Source organism: Pelmatolapia mariae, linkage group LG7 (genome assembly GCF_036321145.2).
Source record: "Pelmatolapia mariae isolate MD_Pm_ZW linkage group LG7, Pm_UMD_F_2, whole genome shotgun sequence".
In the NCBI taxonomy this organism is placed as follows: Eukaryota; Metazoa; Chordata; class Actinopteri; order Cichliformes; family Cichlidae; genus Pelmatolapia; species Pelmatolapia mariae.
In genome coordinates, this window is record NC_086233.1 from 59,923,183 (window position 1) to 59,942,505 (window position 19,323).

The 19,323-nt window shown below is 43.5% G+C and overlaps 1 protein-coding gene across 5 annotated transcripts in view; it reads left to right on the plus strand.

Annotated features, from left to right (window-relative positions):
• The window catches only part of mob2a (MOB kinase activator 2a), a 54,306-nt gene that overhangs the window by 12,218 nt on the left and 22,765 nt on the right, over positions 1–19,323 (plus strand). Inside the window, exon 1 of one of the 5 annotated variants that reach the window (XM_063480030.1) lies at positions 9,098–9,937. The exons of 3 other annotated variants lie outside the window; for them this stretch is intronic. In XM_063480030.1, the coding sequence (XP_063336100.1) occupies positions 9,900–9,937 (38 nt within the window). In that variant the 5' untranslated portion in view covers positions 9,098–9,899. Of the gene's footprint in view, positions 1–9,097; positions 9,938–12,562; positions 13,003–19,323 lie in introns of those variants that run through there. One more of the 5 variants, XM_063480031.1, reaches the window with a different exon arrangement.

A 19,323-nucleotide genomic window follows, 5' to 3' on the forward strand; every position in this document is an offset into this window, starting at 1 on the left:
TATATGTGTGCATGTCTGTGCATTAACATTCATACAGCACACATTGAAGCAGTTGGGGTGAGAAATTAACAGTGGAGAGACAGTGTGTAAGATTAGAGGGAGTCTGTGATGGAAGAGACTTAAGTGCTGACAGGCCAACACCAGCAGCCATATGTTTGCTATGTGTAACTGACAGCTTTGATCTGCCCATATGGCCTGTACATATCCTTAACTTGTGAGTCAGGAATCAAATGTCACACTGACAGAGATGGAGGGAGGGGAGAAGACTCATGCTCTGATGTGGGATGACACAGGGTAGTACGTGCAAAACATCCACCCACAACCAGTATCATCCTGCCCCACCTAGCAGTATGGAAAATATCAGTAGCAGTAGTTTAGATTTCCAGATTTCATTAAACTGGCTTATGTGTATCTCCACAGGATTCCCTTCTTTTGCCTGTAGGACAACCGACATGCCTGCATCTACAAACCTAATTGTGTTGTGGACAGGGTGCCAAACATGAGTGTGTGAGGCTGTGAGCTTGTTAGCTTGAATCTAAAAAAGGATGTGGAGGAGGAGGGAGATGTTTTTGAGGGAAGAGTTTGACTTGGAATGAAGGCAAAGGGAGATAACGGAGAGGGAGCTGGTGTTCGGGGTCGTCCAATTTCCGCTGCAGGGTTGGGGTCACTCTGTGGAAGCTGCTGACACGGCCTCCCAGGAGCAGGGCTGAAAAGCTCAAAGCTGGACAAAATACAAGAAACACAAGGCACACAACAAAGTATTTGACCCTTGAGGCGGTGTTTAGTGTAAACACGGATAAGTCTGATCATCTGAGTGTTTGCAGAGAACCACACTGGGGAACATGCTCTGTCCATGCGCTGTGCTTCGTATTCTCTTCGCACACACACAACATTGCACTTCATTATAACATAGTCATGCCCGTGGTCTTGCATACCGTGTCACAACACTAATCTTCATCTTCTCTAGTGTTTGTTAGTGGTAGACCTGTTAAACATGACCTTTCTTAAAGCCTTTCTAATCCCAGGTGGTCTCTGAGCTGGGTGATAAATGACAACACTGAGCCAACATCTTGTTAGCACAGGGAGCTAGGTTACAAGTTTGCCGTGCAGAAGACTGGCCGTGAATACAGGGTATTGTGAGGCACAGGGGGTTGAGGAGCAGCTCACTTTGCCACAGTTTAATCCAGGAAGCCATGCAGAGGAAGGAAAGGCTCCGACTTCATCTGTCGACACCAGATTTAACATTTTAAAACTTCCAATATGGGAGGCTACAACGTAACTTTTTTCCCTGCCTATAAAAAGTTATTTTTAATTGCATGGTTTGATTAAATGCAAATTTTACAAACTTCCAAAAATATTTTGCCACAGATGTGAAACTCTTAAAATACTATTCCCTAATATGTGACAAGGGTCTAGACAAGAAAATATTGAACAAAAGGCATGAAGTTCAAAATAAGTAAAGCAGAAGAACAGGAGATGTGAGTCTGTTCTTTCTTCTTGCTTCTGGTCTCATCCGTCATCCACACTTTCTGATTTTCTGGTTGCTGTCTAACCCCTACTTCCATCAGTAACTGCCTCGCACTAGGAGTCGAGGTGGACTGAGTCATATATCAGGGGGAGTGTGCGGAGCAGAGCAGGCTACGAGAGATTAGAGGTGAGAGGAGTGTGCTGCTGATTTATTACCATCCGTTAGCTGGTTAAAAGAGGCTAAGTGAGCCAGTCAGCTCAGGGAGGTGAGATGGAAGAGATTAGCCTACACAAAGAGTGGTGGAGGGAGATCTGTGACGCGAGCCAGTGACTCCTGAACTCCTCTCTCGTATACTCTTTATTCTCCCTCATTCCTTCTGTGCTACTCTTTATCTTCTTCAGCCACACTTCCTCCCCATGAGTATGCCATGTTTTTGTAAAGCACCAATACCAGTAGCTGCCTGTTTGAGAAGTGATTAATGACATTCTCTGCGTTTTAAAATCATTATGCAACTAGTGACAGTGACAGTGCTGCTTTTCTTGCATGCAGGCTTGGTCACATACAAATCAATGGTATATCTATCACATGTTAAAACTTCTTGTGCTAAAAATGCTGGTAAAATAAGTTTGATGCAGCAGTGGGGGAGGTGGTAAATGCCTTGCACCATGGAAAATTTACACCACATGTTGTTTACAAAACCAGACGTTTATTAATAAATTAACTAATTAGCACTAGGAAGCAGTGGGGGGCAAAGCAAATCAGAGTGCTATTGAGTTCATTATTGAAATTGAATAGTAATGAAACAACACATTCTGACAGGAGGTTGAAGGAACTAAATGCATCATTTCTGCATTATGCCTTTTTTAGGCTATTTTTTTTCTTTCCTTCAGTTACAGATATTGAGAAGTACTGACAAAAACAACCCGTTGTGATAGCACTGTATAATGAGTTATTTTGTACCCAGCTGTAATAGAAATATGAGGTAATAAAGGATTTGAAGATAATAATTCTTAAACATGTCACTGATTTTGGACGTTGCACTTTAGGGCCTCAGTATTAGCAATTTGGCTATCTTTGTTATTTCTTTGAAGCCACAAGTTACCATATTTGGCAAGTTGCATTCATAAGCTGCAGAAACGCGAGGGGTGGGGGATACAGTCTTAAAACTCTGCCTTACCAGCTTGTAACCACATCACTGGCTTCCATCCACCATTTGCTCTTCCTGTCATACGGAGCGCAACTAACGAGCACCCCAGCAATGCTAGTTTGAGTCACAGTTAGTGTTAACATTTGTGTGCTGTTGAAGTAGCTTGCTTTTTTTTTTTCCAGGTATAGAATCATCATTTAAGGCTGACCTGCTGCTGCTCACTCTTAGACATGTCTGGGATTGTGTCATTGTTGTGCTCGCTAGGGAACGTAAACACATGGCATCGCTATATCATTGGTATCACGAGGTGGAACCTTTGTTTTATTTATTTATTTTTTTCATCATGTAAAGGCACAGGCGTAATGGACACAAATTGTTTCCATGGCGCAGGCTGTAAGGGTTTATTTGCTTCAGGGAGCGAGAAAAATGCTAAAAATTAAAGTATTTTGACACAAAATGATTGCTCCTGTTCATCAGCAGTGCATTCAATGCACACTGAGAGCTTCCCGACTACTTAAAATGCTGGGATTTGACAGAAGCAACAGATAGAAATAGAAAAGCGCTATCTGTGGCTCTGGAAGAGGCTACATGCGTCGCAGCGCTTGTGTGCTGGACATCCGCTCTGTAAGCTGTTTCTCGTCTTAACCTTGGTGTCAGTGTGTCAGGTTGAACATTTGTTTTTTGTGTGGGGAATAAAAGAGTAAGACGCATTCCCCACATCCGTTTCTTCTTGTAGATGAAGAGTAGGTCAGGGGTTTGGTGCGCTCTGGTGAGTTCATGTGTCGCTCAGGGCCATGTACTGTATGCACAGATGGGACATTTCTCACAACCACTGGGGATTTCACCTCACCGAGTAACCTTGATGACGTGGAAGCCACTGCACTGACTAAACTAGACCATGCTTCAGAAGGAAATGTTAGTGCTGACTGAATGAATGAAATTAAATCTGCAGTCTTGATTTTGATAAGGTTCTGGGCCTTTATGTTGCAATTTCCCTGTGTTGTTTTCTTTCTTTTTTTGGTCCCTTTGCTTCTCCTTTTTCATGTTGTATTTGGCCTCATTGCAGTTATCCACACTGCCTGCATGTGTGCTTGTTTGATCAGGGTGTGTGTCCTCACGTACACCTCAATCTTTGCCTGTGTTTGCACATGACCTGTGTGTGTGTGTTCCTCCATTATCTCCTCCACTGCCCCGCTCTCTCTTCCTCCTCATTGTTCTGCCTCTCTGCCTGTGCTGGGAGTCTGGAACAGGAGCTTGCAGGAAATCTCGTCACTTGTTGTGCAAAAGGGAAAGCAAACAGCGAGATGCACAAACACAGGAAGAGCTGCTTCTCTCACGTGGGCCCCGGCTGGGCATCTGTCACTCCTTTGCGTTCATCATAAAGCAGAAACGTGAGTGGCGTCTCTAACCGCACGTGCCTTTTTTTCCGTCTTTCTGTCTCCTCGTCTTAGTCAAGTTGTCCCTGTCACTGTTAGTTCCGCCTGTGCAGCTGCATTTCATGCCTGAGTGCTAATAAACAAGAAAGACCAGAGAATAATACATACAATGCATGAACGTGATGATTATCACAAGTGGAATTTGTGTCTTTAAACAACATCTTTGCCCTAGCTGCCCTAAAAACTTTAATAACAGACATAAATTCTTCATTGTGGCTCTTCTGTGTTGCTCGGAGCAGATGACCTTGCTTTATTACTTTGTCTAGCCTTACATTACGGCGAACTAGAGCTGGTGCTGGTTTATTGAAGTTATCTATCAGAATATAATTTCTAACAGCTAAAAGGTGAGCAGTTTGCGCAGAGGTGTTTGGTCACTGGTCTCCACAGACTGCACAGTAGCTGCAACCTGGACAATGCTAGTCTTCATACAAACACACTGCTGAACATGCCAGCTGTTACATAACCACTGGCAGGTGTGGGCTACATACTTCAGCACTTCAGTGTTTCAGTGGGTTTCCAGTGTCGGGCTCAGTTTCCTGGGCAAGGACTTTTTCAGCATTAGCATAGAGCTGTTTGGGGCTAAACTAGAGATGCTCCATTTGCTCAGCAAACACTTTCTGTGGCATTTTCACACAACCCCGTGGTTGAATAAATTATTTCTGGAATTTGAGTCTAAGTTACACACAGCCTCATTCGTATTAGACAGCTCAGTGTTTGGTCACAAAGGGTCACTGTCCAATAGTTAACACTGTACAAACCAGCATGATGTACACAAAATGTTTGCATGAAGCTTAGTGATGCAGCTGCTGTTCATTATGTTTTAAGTAGAGAATGAAAATAATGAAGTTCAATATTGCAGTGAAATTAATAAGGGGACAAGAGGCCATAACGGCAGCAATTAGGGCATTCATATATAGCCTGCTGTCAATAAAAATAAATAAATAAAACTAATCAATGTTGCAATAAAGTATAAAAATAACTAAAAAATTATATGTGTACTGTAGTATAGATTTTCCAAGTTTTTAATTTATTTTAAATCTTTAGTGCGGAAAACTTTTTTAAAGGATGTTTTTGCTACTGTAATCTTAAAATGTTTTTTTAATTAAAAAAAACAAAACAAAACAAAAAAAACCCCACACTCACTCACATATTGTGAGCCTCTGATGGAGTCGTGCATTGATCTGGTCCCAGATTTAACAGCCACACCAGTATGTATGGTATGGAAAGGTATGGCGTGTGACTTGACTGCACAGATGACTGCCTCTTTTTGTGATGTAAAATGTGAGATAAGTTAAAATAGCCTTGAATGTTATTTAAATGTTAGTGAAAGAATCCTTTAACAAGGACGTTTGTTTTGTCTTCGAGTTAAGATGTTACAGCTTGGGTTCATGCTCCTCTATACCTGTTATCGTCTAGACCATCCTTAGCTGGTCCAACCAGTTGGCCAGGCTCCATTTTTCTCTTTCTACAATCATAGGAAGTAAAGCACAGCTGTGGCTCTCTTTTCTAAGAGAAAAGACTAAGAACTTATAGTGATGTCCATATAATGTGGTTTTAAGCTGTTTTTATGCCACAAGAGGGCAGCACATCTACAGGTTACATGACTTTTCACCCAAAAGGAACATGTCTGTGGATAAAAAATGATTACCTGCTAGGAGTTGGGTAACTTCGTTTGCTTAATCATTGATTTTTAGCAGGTCATATAAGGTCAGTATTTTCCAAGAGACGGTGGAATATGCTCAGTCTCATGTGTGTTGAAGACTAAGAAAAGCGATGAAGATACTCTGGTTGCAGGATAAATGTAGATAAAGTACGAGTTGAGATAACGCAAGGAGAGGAGAGATCCAGTGGGCATGAAATCAGATCTTGTTGTTGCATAATCATGGCTTGCAGGCCTTCCCAGTGTGCACCAGGCTCGATGCAGTCCAGTATCACATGACTGTACCAAGCAGCTGCAGTTTTAAACCAGTGATACCAGTACACCACCAGGCTGAGGCTGATTGGGATCACTAGTTCTGTTCTTATTTGTGCTGAGGCATGCTCTGTTTTTCCCCTAAAACACACACACAAAGTGGGCGGTTCAAGTCCTCATTGTGTCCTCTGATCTATAGTTTATTCCCATCAGTGTGTAACCATTTTTTTAGCCTGCAAATGTCTTCTGCAGAGTCCTTGCTTCTCATTGGCTCCTGTCATTCATGTCATAACGTCCTGCCTTTCACATATCAGCAATACCATGACACTGAGAGCCCGGATCTTCTTGACATAGCCTTCCTCCGTCATCTATCTTCTCTTTTTCCCTTTATCTCTAATTCAAAGCCTTTATTCACATGCCAGCAATACCAGACTGCATACCAGTCGTCAGGACATCAGCAGCGGCCCACACCTCTTCCTCCAGCTTTCCTCCCCTTCCTGCTGTCTTTCTCTCATGACTGCTTCTCAGCTCATGCGTGCCATAGGAATAATGAGAAAGCGTTTACTTTCGCTTGAGCAGTACATTATTTCTTTTTAACAGCAGGTGGCACCAAAGTCCCACCATCCTGAGAAAATAAAATCACCACTGTCTTTTAATTTACTGTGTCACATCTGCCCCTCATGAATCTATTTTCACAGGCTTTGTGGTGCTACCCATCCTGGTGGCAGAAGCCCAAAAAGGTGGACAAGCAGTTCTCTTGCTTGTGTTACAGGCCACGATGTGAAAGACAGACACACACAGAAAGACCTACCGTCTCCTGGCGTCACACAGCCTGGCTGTGTATATATAGGCTCTTTCATACCACACCGCTTGGCTCGGCCCCAGCTCACATATACCTCTGCTGTGCTGTTTTTGTGTGCGTAAACATTTTTGGAGTGTGCCCACTTGTGTTGGAAAGAAAAACAGCATGTGCTTGGTTCTTGGCAGCAAAACCCTATGTACATTAAATTGCATAATACAAACATGGTAGTGGTTTCGTAAGACTTTTTTGGCACTGAAGTAGGGAGTTGTGTGCTTTCTGTCAGTATCACCTCTGTCAGTGCTGGGAAACTTGGAGACTCTAAAGCTGGCCTCTCCTCTTATACATGCACTCAGGTTCCTGGAGCCTCGATATACTGTGTGTGTCTGTGTGTGTTTGTGCATTGCGGTCCACCAGAGTATTCCTGGAAAGCTTCAGAGCAGGAGCGAGGGTTGAAGGGGGCAGGGCTATTCCACAGCCACACACCAGCCAATGATGACCGCTTTCTGGAAGCTTCCCTGTCATTAAAAACGAGGCAGAGAAATGAACAGAGAAGGTTTATGGGTATTTTATTTTAACCTCTGTGCCCTCAGAAGCTTCATCTTTTAGACAGGAAAAAAAGAGAGGGAGAGAGTAAAGGCATTGCTGTTTGGCTGGCACCTTTTATCATCATTAGTATGTAAGGAGATGCACTTACAGTTCACCACATCGTTGCACAACAAGAATAAGAGTGTAGGGAGGGATGGGCTAGATGGAGAGAAGTGATGCCAGGTGGAGGAAATGGAGGAATCAGCATAAGAATTGCAAAAGAAGAAAGCTCAAATTAACTTAATGAAGGGGCTGCAAACAGAGCAATAAAATCAGGGATAGTTGAGGTGCAGGAAGCAGGAAGACCGAATAGGAGGAGGAGCATCAATAAAACCCATGCTAATTGTGCCTCTGTGGTCTGCAGTGTTCACTGCCCCACACCTTTTAAAAGTCACGTTTTCTTGCCGTTGATATTCTCGCTCATACTCCTGCCTCCTGTTGTCTTCCTCCTCTTCTCTACCTCCAGCTGCTGTTGTGCAACTCTGCAGTGACTGATGGAGCAGCAACAGCAGTGCAATTGATCAGCACTTTTGGTGCCAAGCTGCTCTTATTGTAATAAACGACTTGGAGCTATGAAACCAGCCCCGAGTATTTTGCGGCAACAGAGGAATCACACACACACACACACACACACACACACACAGACAAATGCCACACTGCACTTTTACACTTATATATGATGTAATGCGGAATAAGTTGGATTACTTTTAAAATTAACCGCATGCCTGGATTCATCATTTTGTGCTTCTAATCCCTCAGGACACATGCGCGCAAAACGTAATTAGATATTTTATTTTGCTATTAGAGAAATTATTAACCAAGTAACTCAGGATTCTTTAAACCATATCCTCCTAGACTAGCTGGGCTTTCCCTGTAATTAAGCTGCTGTTGGAGAATTTAGAGCAAATGTAACATATCTAAAACCCTAATTTGCCGTTACTGCAACACACAATGCTGTCCTGGATTTTGAGCCTTCATTGCATGTCATCTTCCCCTTCTCAAAGCTTACTCAGCCATATAAGAAAACCACATCTCCTCTTTGCTTTCTGTGGTCTGGCTGTCTACCAAATTTTAGCTCCGCTCTTGCCCTCTTTTCACCTCTCCAACTCCTCCAAACAGTTTTTTTTAATAAAACCATGAAAAATCCAAGCTTGACAAAACAAGAGCTTTGCTTTATCTTTGGTTGTAGTCGGTGTACACAGATTATCAGGTGGTGTGAAGATTATCTGCCAGGTGAAAGAGCTTTTTTTTTTTTTTTTTTTTTCCAGGACGGAAACACCCGCACACATGGGCCTAGCTGGAGGGGATCCAGTCTCACCTTTATGTCCTCTTAAATTATCCTCCAACTCATTTCATTATCATTTCTGAGGAAGGCGCTGGAAAAAATGTGGATATTACTCACTAGCAAATCAGGATTGATCATTGTGCTCATCTGTACCTAATGCTAGGTCAAGAGTTCCTTGGAGTAGATGGGGATTAATAGGCATACCCACCCACCCCCTTTTTATCATTACAAGCCAACCAACCATGTAATCAGCTGTGATTACCGTAGTTTTTCTTTATTAAACAACATCCTGTTAAAATCTTAATCCAGTGTTTATATTCCAGTAACAAAAGAGCTGAATAGTGCTCCTGGAGTTTAATGTAAAGTGACTATATGCGCGTTAGAAAGCCACAGATACACTTGGAAGGACTACTTTGGATTTAAATGGCATTAATGGATCCTCAGCCCTATTCTTAGCGTCAAATCTGTCTCACCCTTCAGGCGCTGACAAGATCCGTGTTGGGGTGGTGGCGTCTGGTTTGCGTTCAGCCTATATGGAGGAATATAAATGCGTATTTTTAGCTCCGCTGATAGGAAACGCGGTTGAAACATGAGATCCTCCGCGGGACCCTGTGTGGAGACAAGAAAACTGGCTCGCTTCGATCATCATTCTCCATAAAGGGACCTTTTTTTATGTTTTATTGTGTTTAGGGGTCACTTTTTATATCGGTTTTATGCCGCCGAGTGGAGCCTGAGGAGGGGATGTAGATGTGGGAATATTGCAAGAAAGGATTCAAGTTACATTTTTTCCCCTCTTTTGGAGTAAAGCGCGGTGGTTTGCGTCAGCGAGGCTGTGGACACAAAGCCGACCAGTCTCAACCAGACTTCGTGTTAATATCACTAGATTTTTTCCAACTTACACCGACCACATGTCACCGGTACGAGGTCTGGCTTTGTTCTAATCGCAACTCCTGCAGCATGAAGACTCGTTAACCCTGCCCCATGCACGGAAACTAAATCGAGTCGGGAACCAAAGGAGTAGGAGGAGGAAGAAGAGAAGGAGGCGACGGGGTGGAGGACTGGGGAGAGGAACGATAGAAAGAAACAACAGTTGTGGAGGAGTGAGAGAGAGGGAGAGGTCTGCAACAAAAAGAGAGAAAAGGCGTTTGTTTGTTCTGCAGCGGTCCGAAGGGAGACGCGGCGCGGTTCGTTTGTTTCGAGGTGCGACAATAAGAAAGAAACACCATCAATTCTGGATTTCTTTATCCGCTTCCTGTCATCCAGGATGAGATTCAAAAGGAACGGGTCCTATACGTTAAATAGGTAAGAGTGCGGAGCAGTGCTGCCAGCGTGTGTCTGTATGGAGCGCGGGGGGAGACGTGTTGTCTTATCCTGAGCTCCTAAATCAGTTCACGTTCTCTCGTAGTGCTCCGTGGTCTCTCTATGGCATTTCTGTCATATTCTAGAGTAACGCTTCATGTTGCTAACGGAGAGTTTGGCTACTTTTCTACTGCAACATTGGCGATATTGCTGTGGTATTAGCTGCAGTGTGAGTCTTTGAAGGCTAGGTCTATGCTGACATGGACATTAGAGGAAACTTTGTATTTATTTATAATGCACTTACACAATTTGAGTGAGTTTGCCATTTTAATGACAGCCTCAAAGTTGATTACCTTAAGAGCATTGGCTGATCTAAATCCTTTAGTGTGTCAGCTCGTTTAACCGTTGGTGCCCTTTCACCAGCGTGGTACCCACGTGTAATTCAAGTTTCGGTAGCTGGATGGGGAGAAAAACCTGTTGGTCTTGCTTTTTTAGGGGTTGGGCTCTTTCTTTTGTTTCCCCTCTTTTCACTTAAAGAAACGGTGTTTTGTCCCTCTCTCCCTTCTTTATCCTCCCCTCCCTTTCCCCTTCCCAGGAATACCCTTTCTTGACGTTACATCACCTAGCAACTTTGTATGTAGCGGCATGAATGATGTACCTCTGCCCCCCCCCCCCCCCAACCAACCGACCGACCGACCGACCGACCGACCGACCTTGCCTTCGCATGGTTGCAACAGCTAGCCTCCATTCATATACCAGTGTTTCAAAACCAATCACGAGTCAGGTCTTTCCACTGCTCATTGGTTCACTTTTTTGTCTCTTTCTATCCCCTCATCGTTATCAGTCCAAGTCACACGTTTGTACAAAAAAGTTTTTCTGCTTTCCTCCAAATGAGTCATGCACAGCCCGTGCAACCGTTACTCCGGATGTCTTGATTTTATTGTTGGCTTGACTTATTTGGCAAAAACACACGCAGATGGAGACCCACAAGAAGCTGGTCATATTGTTGAAAGTGACAGTTGATTTAATGCAGTTTCATTTCTTCCCCTTTCCCTTTGGCACTCCTTTTCCCCTTTGGCTTGTTATAAGATATAGGGCTTTCCGCTGTGCTTTACAGACACACACACACACACACACACACACACACACACCACATCCTGACTCTCAGGTGCTTGGAAACAAAGGGAGCTAATGAGTGCCAACACTCATTTCATCACGCGGTTGAAAATGCGAGAGTGATATTATCACCGCATACGCGCTCCACCTCTTTCTTTATTTTTTCACTTAGGAAGTGTGTGTGTGTGTGTGTGTGTGTGTGTGTGTGTGAGATGTAGTCATGCTCCACGTATGCTTTCACATCTGTGTGGATGCAGGTGTGAGAGAGAGAGAGAGAGAGAAAGAGAGGAATAATTAAGCTATGACAGAGGAGGCCTTAAAGCTGAAGCTCCTGTTAGCACTTCTCCAGGGAGCAGAAGGAAGAAGATGAGGAGTAGGAGAGCTGACGTCATTGCTGCTGCGGTGCTTCTTTGTCATCTTGCATCTCAAAAAGTTGTGCGCAGCAGGGTAAGAATAGGTTAGGCGAGAGAGTCTACAATCACTGCTGGCTTTTTTTGTTTGTTTTTTGTTTGTTTTTTTCCACATTCATCTCACAGTTCAGAGCTTCTTTGAGAAGTCAACGGCAGAAAAAGAGCAAAGCCCCCCCTCGCGCACTGCGGTTACATAACTGCCATCTTCTGAAGGTGACTGTCTCCTGGCTCTGCTATCTCAGTCTTTTTCTTGGCAGGCTGCAGTGATTTGTTTTCACTAAACAGCAGAGTGGATTCGGTCTCTTTGACATTGAAGCGTCAGTATTCAGTGGCATAGGCCGCCTTCGTCATGCTCAGTTAATCCTGTGTTTGTCTGGTGTGTCCGGCAGTGTCTGAAGCCTTCGATTTAAGCAGCAGACATTGATCTGTTCTCTGCAGTCCCTTAAAGTGCTTATGTGTGTTTTGAGCAGCGAGGAAGTGAATGATGGGGAGCAAAAGAAGCTGATTGTTTTTATTTTACAAAGGAAGGGGCAGAGAGGCCCATAATTCACTCCTGTGTCCTTCTCCTTATTTGCCCGCATCATAACTAGAATACTCTGCAGTGATTGGCTCACTTCCTGGAGGCTTGTCTCTGCGCTATCCCCTCCCTTACCGTACCTATGCATCATTTATATGAATGAACAGTCACAGGCACTTATATGTGCTCAAAACGCTGTATAACCTTGTGCTGCGTGTTCATTCACGTGTTCAGTCCTTTCTCGATATTAATGCAAGAGCTGACAATCACCTTTCTGCAGTTACGATGACGGTGCAAAACGGCGAGTCTGTCAGCTTCCTGAACTCCTCGACTTTCTGCAGAGGTTGGACAGGATTTGACTCAGACTTCGATTTAGCAGACATTGTGTGTTTGGTCTGCGATGGGTGGAGATGGGATGTTTAGCCCTTGTTTAGGATGTATACAGATGTCAAGATTACTGCCTCCCAGGGATTTTCACCCCCCGCTCCCCCACCCCCCCATGTCGCTGTCCCTCCTTTTCGCTCTCCCCTGCAGTCCACCATGTACTGCCCAGCAGTCAGCAGTTTGTTTATGGGACTCTGTTTGCCAAGCTAATCTTCCCGCCTTTCAAGTGTGAGCCAGCAAGTGGGAGGGAGGGAGAGAGAGCGAGCGCAAGAGTGTGAAAGTGAAGCAGGCAGTTGCAGTAGTTGGAAAGGAGCGAGAAAGAGAAACCTGCTCAGAGAAGTGCGTCTAGTTTTGTCAATGGTCGTTTCTTTGGGGTGTTTTTCTCTGCCCGTCCGGCCATCTTCGTGCGTGACCTGCGTTAAAGTCGAAGGTCTTTGCAGCAGACATATGATTACACTCAGTGCTACGTTGGAGCTGGGAGCCGTTTTCCTGGTGCACCTGTAGCAGAGTTTCAAACGGGACCAAAAACGGGGAGGTGAAACGGTGTATAGGGTGCTGTGGTTTGGAGCATCGTCACCTTGGCTCTGCTTGATCGACTGCTGGATGGGTGTGCTGGTGTGCTGTGACTGCTTCTTCTATAGGTATATTTTACGTGTCGTCTCTTGACCTTTCATTCCCCTTTGCTCTTGTTGTTTCTTGCTGTTGAGAGTATAATTTCTAGCAGTTTTTAAGTTAAACTTCAACTTCTCCATCTGATCCCTCCTCCTGTTTCCTCTGCCCACTCGCTCTCTGTTATTGTGCTGCGGTTTGGGGGAGACATTTGAGGACACTGCTGCTGTAACAGGCAGATATTCTGCTGTAGTCAGACACACACTGTATCTTGAATTGTGGGAGGGCAAGAGGAGGGGGGGAGGCACGGAGTTGCAAACAAGGGGATGTTGATGGTTCATAGCCAGCCTCCTATAGCTGACCAGAGAAGCGGAGTGCTAGACTTTGGTGGTTATGGGTTTTGTTTGGAGGGTAGGTTAGGACTGGTTGGAATAAAATGGAATACAGCCAAAAGGTAGCTAGCCAGTCATGCTTGCCCAGCTTCTCCTCTCATCCTGTTGTGTGCCCCTTTGGCTGTGCAACACTGTTTGTTTTGTTTGGACACAGTGTTCCAGCATAAAGGGACAGGGGAAAGTTTTTCCTCTTTTTCTGTTTCCCCTGGTGTTTGCAGAACACTGGACTTCACAGACTTTGCTCTTTAAAAGAAAAAAGTAAATGTTCCCAGTTTGTTTGGTTTTTGTTTGTTTTTTTCCCCCTCTCCCGCAGATAGACCTAGCACGGCTATGCAGAGCTTTAGTTTTAAAATCTAACTGGCTTACTGGCATGCACGTAGCTGGTTATTGTGCTCGAAAGAGAGGCTAAGATGATATAGGCTCTTGGGCAGTTGGAGCAGAAAGATTCTGGTTCTTCTCTCTTGTGGTTTTAGGGCTAGCCACTCGAAGCGTGCCTCAACTGCTGTATAAAGTCTAAATATAGCTTTCTAGTTTTAAAGGACCATTTTGATGGTGAGGGTAAAATTGTAGCTTTAACACATCCACCACAGCTGGATTCGATTAGGCCTCAGTGGGATTCGGAACTTTGTTTACAATTCATTGCTACTTTTAGCATGAATAACAGCCTGTCGTTTCTGTGTGTGCATAATGTAAATCTAAAGCTCTGCATGTGTTAAATGCTGTTGGTGAAATGCACACAGAAGCCTGGTAAAAGCAGGGCTTATGCCAGAACTATTTAACTACTTTTCTCCCCCCATCATGATGAAGGCAGGGGTGGGACCTGATCCTGATGTCTCATGGGCTCTCGGGTCTATTTTTAGCTCTTCTCTTCCTTTGCGACTTCATCAGCCAATCAGATGTCTTGGCAGTGATGTTATATTTCTTGATTGATGTGTGTTTTGGGAGGCACACCCATCTGAACGGGTCCTCGTTGACCTCGACTCGAGGCAGCCCTGGGTCCCCTGGGCTCCGGTGTTTAAGCTTTCAACGGTAGCATTGTGTGAAGTAGAAAATGCCTGCCAGCACTCCAACAATCACTGTCAACTCCAATGTCGATCATGTCATTTAGAACAAAGCCATTTGAAAAGTCTGTCGTCGTATGACGCAAGTAAAATAAAACTGACTTGGTTTTAATTACTTGGCCGTTGTATTATGTTTCTGTACAGTCAGTAGCTTTGATTTTTATATATAGGCAAAATCGGGGGGGTAGGAAAGATGTGTATGAGAAAGATGGAAATTGCTTTCAAGTCTAAAATATGCAAGTGGCATCATTCTAATGGCCAGCAGGGGGCAGAATTCAGGGGTATAGAATTCTATATGGATGTAAACCATATAACCTCTGGAAATGTTATCCAAATAACTTAACTGATAAAGCAGGGACTGCAATCACTTTGCTGTGAGAGTGCTGATACATTTAGCCAATATAATATAATACTTTAATTTGAATGATGAAATAGCTGAAAATTAACTGCAAACGTGTTATTAGAAGCATATTGTTCGATCACATGTATGTAGTTTACTGTATGCTAATGTTTTTGTTTTAATTGAAATTTAACCTTTTTATTACCGATACATTAAAGATAGGAAGCGAACACCGTCTTGTCTACATGTTCGTGCCACTGTTTTAATCTTGCGTGCTTCATTTCTTTCTTTCTGTTGGTAGATTGTCTCGTCTAACCAAGGGAGCAGAAAATAGTTCTTATTCTTGCTGAGCGTGACTGTCCTGATCAGTTTCGATTAAATAGCTGAATTAAAATGGTTTCAGTCTCGTTGGCGGTTATCTAAGGAACCCCTCACTAAGATCTTTATCTATTGTAACATGTAGAAACCATTCTCGTGCTCTCACATACTCTTTGCACCCACAAACTCACAAGAATTGATTTTTCCAGGGTCTCTTCCAACGCAACACTCCTGAGGCAACTACTGCTGTTGGAGTTGAATCCAAGGTCAGGGTTTCATTCAGTTTTTAAATGTCAGAGATGTGGTCGTCAGACCTCTCTACACAATTACAGCACGAAACAAAGAGAAAAATTTCAATTTTTGGCAGCATTTTGCGGTTCAGCGTTTCTCTACCCGTAAGACATGTTGCTGACAAGTCGCTGGAAAGCGGGTGCACTCAGACTGTAAGGCTCCATCACATGACAAAGCTTGTGTATGTTTGCTTGCAGAGGGTCACTTGGTTAGTTTTATAATGTGCGGTGTAGAACAATAGCTGTAAGTGTATCAGCATGCTGTGTGTCGTACTAGCAGAGCAGACCATACTGGATGCCATGTGTCTCTCATTAGGCTGTCTTTGGCAGACCGGGCTGCTGTCACAGAGCTGAGCTCAACAAGAACACCATTCTCCACCAACAAGCCCCGCGATCCTTCCCCTCAGCCCAGCGGGCTCCCTTATTCTGTGGCTCACGGTCACTCAGATTGATTGGAAATGCTCAAATTTTTCAGGAAAGTTTGTTGAAATGACTAATGCCTAGGCATGTCATATAACCATTATCTATTCAATTCCTGGAAAAAGTGAATGGAATTATTTCCTGTGGCTTTGTGTTGTACAATAGGCAGCATTAATTGTTCCAACATGAGAAAAATGCTTACACATCAAATCAAACTGTAAGATCAGCCTTTACATTTTAGATAAGGGCTATAATATGTAGCCGTTTCTTCTTCTTTTTTTTCTTTTTTTTAAAATCTGTTGTCCTTGTAACCCGACTAGTGTTTGTCATAAACTACTCCACCCAAATAAATGAGCCATACAGTTGAAAGTCAACCTGCAGGATTTAGCAAATCTTAATTCTCACATATATTAGACACTCCCTGCAAATGCCTGCAGTCAGCCCATGCCCTCGTTAAACCTGGTGAATTTGTAAATCGATCTTTATCTGGCCTCAAAACACTGCTGTATCCCACTGACCACCAGGAGTTAGTGTTTTTTTCCCCAGAGAGACACATAAGTGTGTTAATCTGAAAATACTTGGTTGGTTTTGTAATGTGTGATGAAAATTAAGGCGTGTTGAATAACTGTCAGATTGTTTATTGAACTCAGCTGAAGGAGAAGGAGGAAAAAAAGCTTCATCAAAAGCATGGCTTTACCAGTTTGATCTTCTCTCCAAACTGGTTCTTCAGTGATGAAACCATGACTCAGTGTCAGACAGTCCCTTTGTCTGTCTCACTGAAGTTGTTGCGATCTCCTGGGAATAATCAGTGCATTAGAAACACAGTAAGGGATTGTGGTACAGTATCGTCCATATCCAAGGTGCCCAGAAGAGAGGAAATAATCCAAACAGGTCAGAAATCCCCCCCCCCCCCCCAAAAAAAAAAATTTCAGTGACTCCTGTAGCATGTAAAACAGCTTCTAGTCCCGATGAGTCAAATAAAAAATATGAATGCTGTTAATGGGAACAAGTAAAAATCAATTTAAATGACAAACAGCCACTGCACAACTGGAAAAAGCATATTGTTTTTTCTTTGTGGAGTTTTTTTTTCTGTTTGTCTCTCACTAGTTTTTGAGGCTTTCCTCTGCACATGCCCAGTAGGAGACCGTCTTATCACCCAGCATCTTAATGTGGAAAGAGATATTTGAAGAAATGAGGCATAAAGGGGTAAATATTTTTATTTTTCTACATACAAAGTAAAGAATACAAAATACCGGAGAAGTATATCTAAACAAGGAACTCTGCTTTTTAATGAGTTCTTCTGGGCTTAATTTTCTGACAGTGTAACCTGACGTCCTCCATATAAACATAACTACACATCGTATTAACGCAGAATCCATTTTTTGCGGTTGGCCCGTTCAGCACCGTTGATGAGAGAATAACTGTCATTATCTCAATATAAGGACGCATAAATGTCAGTAAATTCTTGGGAAAAAAATGCAAAATGTGCTAAGAAGTAGAACATTTTCAGGGACAAACATATTTGCCCCTGGAACAAATAACCTGAACACAACAAGATTGGGGTGATGTCAGCCAGTTACCTAGGTTACGCCGTACACTCACCGCAGAAGTCTAAATCTAATCTTCCTCTTCACATTAGGCAATCGACATCAGTGATGGTTTTTAAATCCAGATTGAAAACGCATTTTTATTCACTGGCTTTTGACTCAGTGGTTGACTGACTTGTATTTACTTATATTTTATTGTTTTCGCTATGTTTATTATTTTATCGTATTTATTATTCTTATGGTATCTATTATGTTTCTATTGTTCAGCACTTTGGTCAGCCTTGTGTGTTTTTAAAGTGCTATATAAATAAACGATGATGATGATGATAAATCGGCCGTTAGTCAGTTCACATGTTAAGCAAGCTCTGTCCATCTTGCCTTAACTGACTGTCCTCTACGTTCACCTGCCCTCTAGTCACTGCAGAGGGCAGAGCCTCACACAAGAGGCCGGTTGCATAACACAGTCTGTGTGTGTGTTTCAGAAGCGGCCCTGTTCTGCTGGCTCAGGAGGAGTACAAAGAGATGGACTTGCACTAACCTCACCTCCGCATTTAGATTCTCTCAGTCAGCAGCACACATGCTTAAATCAAAAACCATTCGACCACTTTGCAGGTTTTTTGTTTCTGAAGTATCCTTGAAACAATAACAAGGTAAAGACGGTACTCTCCATGTTACCTATCAGTGCAGTTTAGACAAATATTACCTGAGAGTGTTTGTGTGTGTGGCAGCAGGTGCCCTGTAGGCAACGAAAAACGTGTTACAGCTGCATGGTGGCCCAATTGGCAAGTGGATAATGGCTTCATTGTGTTGGCTCAGTTTCTAGGTTGGTCAGGTGGCAGGAAAGGGGCGAGACAAATTTCACTACCAAAACAACGTGTCTGGAGGCTTTGTACAGGCTGTAAAGGTGGCGAGTTGTTGCAGAAGCAGCCCACGTCTTGTGTGTTTAGCCTCTGGCAACAACAGACCCATTTGAGTGGAGAGGGGAAGTGCCTGGGCGTCTCATTTCCTGTTTGTCAAGCTTGTCCCATGCAGTTGTGAAAAGGGAGGGGTGGTCTGGTTCTGTCTAATTGGACACTGAAGTTGGTGGTCAGTAGGTAAGACATCCTTGTTTGTACTATTAAAAAAATAAAATAAAATGCAGTCACATGCATAGCTGCGTAATTGGCTCTATGCTGCAGTGCCTCTGGAGGCTGTGTCTCCTCATTTGTTTCAATTAACTGCTATCTGACATGTCACTGTTACCAAAGAGAGAAGACGAGGAAAAATAAGCTTTATTAAAATTTTAATTTCACACCTTAAAATCAAAGCATCGCGTTCAGACGTAGGAGTCGTCCACAGAGATTGATTATTAGACAATCAGAGGGTGGAAACTGTGGCTCCCGAGAAAGCAGTGGTGCTGCAGGGTGCTGACTCCAGTTTGTTCTGAGGCAGCATTCATTTAGAGGTTGTGTGCCAAACAAGTACTTACCTCAGATGCCCTTTTTGTAGCCATAAAGCTCTTCTGCTTGTGATGAGCACAATGCTACCAAGACGCACACAGTCACGCACACACAGTCTTTTGTGAAGTCTTTTGTGTTGCGGACAGATGTGCTTACTTCACTGGCAACCATCCCATCCCCCACGCTGAGAGATGATGTCACTGCATAAGCTCATCTTCCCAGGTGGTGGATGGATCCTCCCCTGTTTACAGCCAATCAGAGGCTTATTTACACCTGAATCCCCTGGCGAGGAGACGAACAGACACGCTTTCTTACGTGGCTCTGTAGTCATCTGCTGATCTCATCTCATTGAAAAGGTGAATTTGGTCTCAAATGCGTCTCACCACAGCTCATCCTTTCACTTGTATTCTGCGGAGGAAAACCCTAATATTACTGCTCATCAGTGAAACTGCTCCACTAGCATCCATTGATGTGACCTCTCCTATGTCTTCTTTCCATCAATCTCTTTTCTTTCCCTGTTCTTATACTGGCAGCAGCTGCCTATGC